Source organism: Balaenoptera borealis (genome assembly GCF_965194805.1).
Source record: "Balaenoptera borealis genome assembly, chromosome: 2".
Taxonomy (NCBI): Eukaryota; Metazoa; Chordata; class Mammalia; order Artiodactyla; family Balaenopteridae; genus Balaenoptera; species Balaenoptera borealis.
In genome coordinates this window covers 120,056,056-120,065,326 of record NC_138867.1, presented here as the reverse complement: position 1 = coordinate 120,065,326, position 9,271 = coordinate 120,056,056, and the positions used below count along the sequence as shown (strand labels likewise).

Below are 9,271 nucleotides of genomic sequence, written 5' to 3'. Positions count from 1 at the left end.
TGGCACTGTGAGGATTCAGTGAGAAAATAGGTGTAGAGTGTTTTTGCATAGTGTCTGGCATAGAACAAGTGTATGGTAAATGGTTAACTATTATTAAGCTTCAGGCACACTGTAGCAATAACTAGTTTTTCCAGATTAGAAACATGGAAAGTAGTAGACCTGGGATTTAGAACTAGGTAATCTAACTCCAGAGCTAGTCGACTTCAGTCTAGCGCTGGCCCTGGACCAAGCTCTGTTCTTGACACATAGCTTTCAATAAATGGTAGCTATCACTTTGTTTTTTTCATGTGCTCCATGGGTATTGCACACATAAAAACTATATTATCCTGGAAAGCCCGGCACTAAATTTTCTGCCAAGATAACAGTCTCTCTTATGCGATTTTTGGTTCAGATAATAATATCCTGGTCTGGAGTGTGAGAGGGTCCAGGCTTTACAGCCACGTGGGCACTGCGTGGGAGCAGGGAGGCCTGTGCCGCTCCAACCGCCAGGGGGCGCTGTCCGGAAGAGTTGCCCCGCCCACTCACCATCACCCCCCCCCCCCCAACGTGGGTCCCAATGGTTAGGCCCGCCAGGCAGGTAGTGCGCTTCCGCGGCTTTCCTCCACCCCCCTCCCTTCGCCCGTTGGTAGGGGCTGCGTGTCCGGGCGGAAGTGGGGCAGGCGGGCGGGAGCGAGGCGTCGCGGTTGTATATTCATGAGGCGCGCGCAGCCCGGCATGCTAATGAGGCGGGGCGCGGCGGCTGGCTGAGGAGCTGCTGGGCGGCGGCGGCGGCGGGCTTGGAGCTGCCGGGCGGGAGCGGCGTAGGCGCGGGGTCACTCGCAGCACGAACCTGGACATGGAGCCGCCCGGCGGGGGCCCGGGGCCCGGCCGCGGGACCCGGGACAAGAAGAAGGGCCGGAGCCCGGACGAGCTGCCTTCGGCGGGCGGCGACGGCGGCAAATCCAAGAAATTTGTGAGTGCCCCTCCCACCCGGTTCCCTCAGCCTGGCCCCGTAACCGCCCTCCGGACCCCGGAGACCCCCGCAGGCGGCCCCAGGGGTGCACGCCCGTCTCTAGGGAGCCCACCCCGCGCCTCCCTTCCTCGTTTTGCTCGGTCCTGGGCTCCGAAGCCCGACCTCCGACTGCTCCGGGACCTCCCGGAGCCCCGGAGTCCCACCCGGCTCTTGCCCCGGCAACCTCGGGGCTTCCTCATCCCCCAGCCCGCACGCTCTGCTCTTAGCCCCCGTAGCCCTGGCCGGTCTCGGCCCCATCTCTTCCCTCTCAGCCCCACTTCCTTTCTTCTTTCTCCGTTACCCGAACACGCCTTCTCTATCTCGATCCTGTGTGCTTTTCGGGGTCCATTTTCTCTTATTACCCTTCCCCCTGTTTTTGGTATCCTCCTATTTGCTTCTCCAAAGGTCACTTCCTTCCCCAAGATTGATCTCTTTCACCTGCTAACTTTCCTCCCGCCCAGTCTCCTCTCTGGGCCCTCAGCCCAGTGTCACCTGATAATCCTTCCCCTCAGGAATGTTACCTGACTTGGGCCCTGCCTTCCCTCCTCCCTTGGACGTTTGTCCTTGCGATTACAGGAATGGGTACCTGCCCAGTTCCTCTGGTCATTGGGCATGACGGTAGTTGGCCTCTCAGTATTTCCTTATCCAGAGAACCTGTCTCTTTGCCCTGTTGCTTATCACTTTTCAAGGGGTTCGAACTTCTCTCATGAATATGCCCTTCTTAGGACGGTGATCACCCTCCCCCATGGGGAGGAAGTTAGACTAAAAGGCCAAGAAGTTTGTGAGTACCTAAGGGAATTGCCTTTTGTAAGTTTCCCATGATAATTATCTCTTCAGCTCTTCTGCCACATCCTGTGCCCCAAGGCTACTGACAACCCTTTTCCAACCTGTAGAAGAGTCTGACTTTCATCAGGTGCCAATTCCAATCGGAAAGAATATTGATATTCGTGTAACACTGTGGTATCTCATTACCTTTGCACACACTGCATCTTCTTTTTTACTCCTCTCTCCAGGGAGTTGTTTGCTTTTTACTGTAGAACCTTTGAAAGATAGGGGGTGCTGTCCAAGAGAGGGAGTTTTGGATCTTAATAACCATTTGCTAGTTGTAACTGTAATGTAGTCTTCTCTCCCAGGTAATTACTCTGCCACCCCAGTATCTCTTTCTACTAACCAAAAGGTTTCTAACTTTTTCCTCTTTCTTTCTCTTTTCTCTTACCCCACCCCTTAGCATTCTGACCCAACTCCACAAGTCTGGGAAGAAAACTGAGAAAGTGATGGAAAAGGAGGATAATGTTGCTTTGGGACCTAGAGGGTTGCGATGTGGAGAGTACTAAACAGAATTAAAATAGTGACTCATCTCTTCCTACCTATTTCTAGCAAGACAGGTGCTTCTGGATGTCCTTTCCTGTGACTGTAGGCTGTCAGTCACTGCCTGTGTTTTTATCTGGTGAATGTCTTTTTTCCCCCAGAAATGTAGGTTTAATAGTAGTGACAGCTTTCCCCCTATGGTGACCAAAGCAACATTCCCCTATGTTTCTTTAGGATAAGCATGAACTTCTAGTTAGGGAGCTTTCCTTCTAAGCCTTAAGTTTTAAGGCCCATATTTCTTCTATTTCTGTATCATTTTGTTTTGCTTTTGTTTCCATGGTTACCCTTTGACCTTCCTCACCCAAATTCCAGCTGTTTTTGCTGATTTATAGTGACCTCTGTGACTTGTAAATGTTTTCCAGGTTCTAAATGGAATTTTACATGTGCTTTTGTTTTATCTAACACTTACGCGTTTCACAGATTTGTAAATTCTACTAAGTGTGTGGGGCTGAAAGGTGAGATAGCTGAGGAAATTCAGCTTCTTTTCACCTGTTTTTTGGAATGTCCATGGAGTTTCGTGTATGCTGAGTGGATTTGGCTCAGAGTTGTTGGTATTTGCTTTAGAGAGGGTGCAGCTGAACCAAGTTCTCTTTTTCTTTCTGAGGTGTTGGTCTTAACTCTTAATCTGCTGAATTTTTAAAAAATATGTAGCACACACAGGTAGAGAGGAGAATTGCATTCCTGGCTAGGGAATTGGAAAGTTTCCAGGAAAGTAGTGCTGCTTAACCCCTTTATTGCCAACTATACCATACCTCAAGGCTTCAGGATATTCTGTCTTTCTCATTGCTCTTTATAAAAGAACTCTGTGGAAATGAGAGCCTAGGAGGAGCATTGCAATCCACTTCTCTTTGTGTCTGTGTATGTATATGGGGGTGGGTAGAGTGGGCGAGATTGCCGGTTTGCTTTTGTTACCCATGGCGTAGTTTTCTTGAACTACAGGCTAAAAGTGAACTCAAAGCTGTTTCGCCTACTCCATCTTTTCTACAGTGTGTGTCCTCGGGAGCTCCATTAAGAATGCATTTTATAAAACTGCACTGGTTTGGACCTAGTGTGCCTGAAGGTATTTGTTTGCATCTGAGGGGTTACTAATCCCTTTAGCTGCTACATACCTTTCCAAGCTGATGGCAGGTTCTAATTACAGATCAACTGATGAGAACACAGAGCTCACAAATTGCCTAAGATCTGCTCTTTACCCTTAGAGGCATCTTGTGTGGAAAGGACACAGGGAGTCTAAGTTTAAACAGTGGTAGGGCTCATCTTTTTAAAACATGTGGTTGTTCGAGATGCTAATGTGTGTGACAGCCAGGCTTTCTGGTGTTCCATTCCCCTTGGTTCTTCTTGAGTCTGTCTTCTCCTGGACCATGAGCTTATCCCTCATCCAGCATTATACCAGTTCCTTTTGGAAGCCCTTAAGATGAAGGGAAATAAAAATGCTAAATGAACAGAGTGTTTTCTGCCTTTTCAGCAGTGATGAATGTGGGTGTCAGAGAGAATGATTTCTGAAATATTTGTAAGGGGAGTAAGTATAACCAGGATGTTGGGAAGCTGCAGAGTATTCCTGCATTTTCCAGACTCCATGTCTTCTCATACAATCAAGAACTGATCCATTTTAAGAAAGACTATCGCATCTTGATTCAACTAGGAGCCTAACTTTGTAAAACATGAATTTTAGTGTGGGATTAGAAATAATAGAAGATAATGTAATTTTTAAAATCTTGTTTCGTTTTGGATGCCTATGTAAAATTATTGCTGTGTTGCAGTTTCATGCCCTTCTAAAAGCAAAGTGAGGGACTTCCCTGGTGGCGCAGTGGTTAAGAATCCGCCTGCCAATGCAGGGGACACGGGTTTGAGCCCTGGTCCGGTAAGATCCCACATGCCATGGAGCAACTAAGCCCATGTGCCACAGCTACTGAGCCTGCACTCTAGAGCCTGTTAGCCACAACTACTGAGCCCGCGCGCCTAGAACCTGTGAAGCCACCACAATGAGAAGCCCTCGCACCGCAACGAAGAGTAGCCCCTGTTTGCTGCAACTAGAGAAAGCCCGTGCGCAGCCACGAACACCCAACACAGCCAAAAATAAAAAAATAAATAAATTTATTTTTAAAATAAATAAATAAAAGCAAAGTGAGAGTGAAAGTATATTTAGTTGTAGACCCCTGTTCATCCAAAATGAGAGCAAAGATGAAGGATGCCAGGCAGAATTTTAAACAAATATTAGGAAAGGTAGAGATTATGAAAGAAGTGGAGTTGTTCATGCAGATACCTGCTTCTTTAACTTTGATCCAAAAGGTCGCTGAAAACCAAGGAGTACGCAGAGAACTTTATACAAGTCATCTGTGTTTTTTGAAGTTGATAAACACAGGGATTACTTAGTTTGGAAGGAGGGAGGGGAGCCTACAGGAATGTTATTGAGAGTTTGAGATGACAGAATGATACCTTAAAAATTTGCCCTCTGCCTTCCTGGTCTTTAAAGAGACAGCACAAGGATCCACTGGATAATGTTACATTTACTTGTCTCAAAGGAAATCCTCCCTCACAGGAGGTGAAACTGAGGGAATGCCTCAGAATTAAAATCTCTGCCTTGAGAGAGTTGTTAAATGTTGGGATATTTTTATAAAAAGAGTTGAAATTTTTATGACCTGTAAATTGTTTATTTAAAAAGCTAAGAGGGCGTCCCTGGTGGCGCAGTGGTTGAGAGTCTGCCTGCCAATGCAGGGGACACGGGTTCGAGCCCTGGTCTGGGAAGATCCCACATGCCGTGGAGCAACTAGGCCCGTGAGCCACAATTGCTGAGCCTGCGCGTCTGGAGCCTGTGCTCCGCAGCAAGAGAGGCCGCGATAGTGAGAGGCCCGCGCACCGCGATGAGGAGTGGCCCCTGCTTGCCACAGCTGGAGAGAGCCCTCGCACAGAAACGAAGACCTAACACAGCCATAAATAAATAAATAAATAAATTTAAAAATGGTCCACATCAAAAAAATCTTTAAAAAGCTAAGAAAATAGTAATAAGTGGGAAGTGATTTAACTTTGTTGATGGGCATATGGGTCAGAATAGACTAATTTTATTTCCTGTGTGATAAAATCACCTTTTGTTATCCCCTGGGGTGTTCAGTGTATTTTATAAATGGATTGCCACGTTATTCTTGGAGAGTGTTATATTTTCAGTGAAATGTAATAGAGGCTTAAAAGATAAGGTTATACCACATATGATTTAGAAGAACAGCTTAAAATCATGTTTATTAACAAGAAATATTAGGTATTATAGAGAAACAAAGAGTTTGTATATGCAGGTGGTGTTTTCTCTCATTTTATGTCTTAGCTGAAATCATTCATGACTACAAAAAGCATCCCCATATTGAAAGAAATCTTGTGTTTTTCTTTATTATGTTGAGCCTTCTATTCTCAATCACTTTTGTCTGAAAGCAGTAGGAAAAAATTCACCTCTTGCTAACCAGCAAAGCAGCATTGGGTGTTTGCCCCTAGTTAGGGTTAGATGAGACAATGCCAACCTTCTTCCTGTGCTTAGCTGTCTTATCATTCCCTCCCTCTTTGTTTTTACTAGTGCCCTGCTGCTATAAGGACTGGTTCTAGTCCCTTGGATAGCCAGGCCTTTGGGGAATCAGGAGCAGTAAAAGATGCTTATACTAAAATCTCTTAAAACCTTGAAGCTAAAATTGAAAAGTAAAGAATATTTTAATCACTATGAACATATCTTACCTTTTCTACCTGTCTTTTTTTTTTTTAACAAACACAGTTTTTCTAATCAAAGAACCTTTCTTAAGAAAGTAAGAGAATTACTGAAGGAAAAAGGGAATTGAGACCAGTATTTTAAGGAATTTTACCACTAATTACAGAATAACTCTGGGTGAATCATTGTTCTTTCAATTTTGAGATTCTTACTTCCATTCATTAGTAAAGCTTGCTATGAATGTAGTCTTAAAATTTTAGAGTTGGAAGGGACTTTAAATGTCATCAAGCCCAAACACCCACTCAGTGCAGCAATCCCTTCTTACAGTTGTAGGTTGGAAATTGGATAAATAAATGGAGGAGGCAAAAGCATAAAATTTTGGATTCTACATTTCCTTTAGTAAATTTCAGGATCTTGGAGGAAAGGGATTATACAAAAGGAACAGATACGCTAGAAGCTATGAGACTGAAAGGGAAAAGATTGAAGAAACTGACTCTGTTGCTTGGCTCTGTGACAATTAGGGAGTGTCAATTTGTCCTTTAAATATTTGCTTAAATTTCTTCCCTCCAAGAAGGGGGATGAAACAGATAAGGGGACACAAAAGAGAAAAATCATAAAGAATTAAGAGAAACACAGCATTCCTATGTGGAAGCATTGTTATATGGAAGATGGGAGATTCCATCCTTGATTGTGGTTGTAAGTGGTCTTTAGGCAGTAGCTACTTGGTCATTTTGTTAGGTAACAGATACAGGTAGAGTTTATGGTGTCCTAGATTATTTTTTTGGATTTCTGATTCTGTGACTTATTCCCTGTTTTAGGAATAGTACTGTTTGAAAGCAATAGGATTTGCATTTTCTTTGAAGACTTAGCATACTTCAAGGATCCAACAGAGGTTGCTTATAAACCATCTTTGATCCTAAAGGTCACAGAAAACCAAGGTAGTAGGCTTATATCTCAGATATAGCTGCCTTTTTTTTTTTTTTAATGTTAGAACTTGAGGATCAAGTAAAAAGATAACCCACACTTGCTTTTTTTTTCCCCCCCCTGCCTAGAGTAGCTCATACTTTATTCAGGGGTCTTCACCTGTTTGTTTTGCCAGAGATCCTTTGGACATCTTTTTTCTTTAAACAGCTTTATTGGTGTATAATTAACATACAATAAACTGCATATATTTAGTGCACAGTTTGTGAACCCATTGCCACAGGCAAGATAACGAATATATCCATCACCCTCAACAGTTTTTTCCTGACCCATTATATTCTCTCCTTCTCATTCCTCCTTGTGCCCCAATCCCCAGGTAACTAACCACTGATTTGCTTTCTATAACTATAGATTAGTTTGTATTTTCTAGAAGTTTATATAAATGGACTTATACACAATATGAACGCTTTCTTTTGGCTTCTTTCAGCATAATGTATGTTAGCTATATTAATAAATCATTCTTTTTTATTGCTGAGTAATATTACATTGTATGGGCTTACCATAATTTATTTATTTACTTGTTGATGGGCATTTGGATTGTTTCCAGTTTTGGTTCTTTTTTGTTTTGCTGTGAACATTCATGTACAAGTTTTTGTCCAGACATATGCCTTCATCTCTCTTTTGTAAATACCTAGGAGTGGAATGACTAGGCTATATAGTAGGGCTATGTTTAACTTTTAAAGAAGTTGCCAGACTGCTTCCAAAGTGGTTGTACCATTTTACATTCTCACAAACAATATATGGGTTCTGGTTCCTTGTCAGCTCTTGGTATGATCAGTCTTAAATTTTAGCCATTCTAGTGGGTGTGTAGCGAGTGGACAAAGAATGTCACTTGCCATTTCAGTAAACAAAGGATGTTGTGGCCATAAAGTCATCAGCCACTGTAGGAGTCCCTGATGGTGCACCCTGAGGGGAATTCAGGAAGGAGAAAAACAGGTTGCCAGCCACCAAGCCATCAGTCACTGTAGCTGTCCAGACTATGCACCCTGAGGGGAATTCAGGATGGAGAAAAACAGGATACTGGCCTTAGGTAGTTAAGATGCATATCAAAGGAATGATTTCAGTAAGCCCAGACTCTTATATCTTCCCATATACAGAAAAGCACTAAAAATTGTTAACTTGAGATGTCTGTTTTTTTGTGATCAGCAGTAATCTTTTGATGTTCAACTTCATGGTTTTTTTTTTCCAGCAAGAATTTCTGTATATCCCGGCTCCTCTCTTAAATCTTTGGAATAGTCCCTCAGAGCTATCTGAGAGGCTGCCATCCCATGCTATAGTCCTCAGTAAGGCCTCTGAATAAAACATAATTTTCAGCTTTTAGGTTGTGCATTTTTTTTTCAGTCTACAAACGGTATCTCAGTGTGGCTTTAATTTGCATTTCCTTAATGATGTTGAGCATTTTTTCATGTGTTTATTTGCTGTATATCTTCCTTGACGTGTCTGTTCAAAAATTTTGCCCACTTAAAATTTTTTAATTACAGTCTAAATACAAGTCCTTTGTTGGATATATGTTTTACAGATGTTTTCTTCCTCCTGTGACTTGCCTTTTCATTTTCTTAACAGTATATTTTGAAGAACAAAAATGTTTAATTTTGATGAAGTCCATCCAATTAATTGTTTTTGCTTTTTGTATAATATTTCAAAAATCTTTGCTAAAATCACAGTCACTAAGATTTTTCTCCTAAAAGTTTTATAGATTTAGCTCTTAAATTCTCCTCTTATCACTGTGGAAATGTCAGTTATATTCCAAATGTTCTCTTTGGGGTGTAAATTTTCACCTGTAGACAAGACAGACCATTTCCCATTTCTGATACCCTTGGGATTGGGGACCTTTGAGATTCTATTTATAGTGAAAGCATTTTCATCTCTTATGTGGTGTTAGAAACCTTTTGTTTTCCTGTACTCAGTGTTCTACAGGTTGTATAATGCCAGTCTTCCTATCTATAAATATTAATGAATGCTCATCATCTTTATAGATAGGAAGATTACTTCATTGCAGACTGGAAGGACAGGGAGTAATAATAACAGTAACAGTAATAATATTAGCACTTGTTTGTTGCATACTTACTATAGCCCTAGTGCTGCACTGAACGGCTCTAGATATAAGATAGGTACTATTGTTATTCCTGCTTTCTAGGTAATTAAACTGAAACTCAGTGAGATCAGCAACATGCTTTAGGTCATAGAACTGGAATTCAAACCTAGGTCTGGCTGATTTAAACACACGCACACACAGCCATCTTCTT

At 42.5% G+C, this 9,271-nt stretch overlaps 1 protein-coding gene across 1 annotated transcript in view; it reads left to right on the top strand.

The window, feature by feature from the left end:
- The first annotated feature begins 681 nt into the window (after window positions 1-681).
- DIAPH1 (diaphanous related formin 1) overlaps window positions 682-9,271 on the top strand; it is a 97,627-nt gene continuing 89,037 nt past the window's right edge. Inside the window, exon 1 of the mRNA XM_082378730.1 lies at window positions 682-952. Coding sequence (XP_082234856.1) covers window positions 836-952 — 117 coding nt within the window. The 5' untranslated portion in view covers window positions 682-835. The remainder of the gene's footprint in view (window positions 953-9,271) is intronic.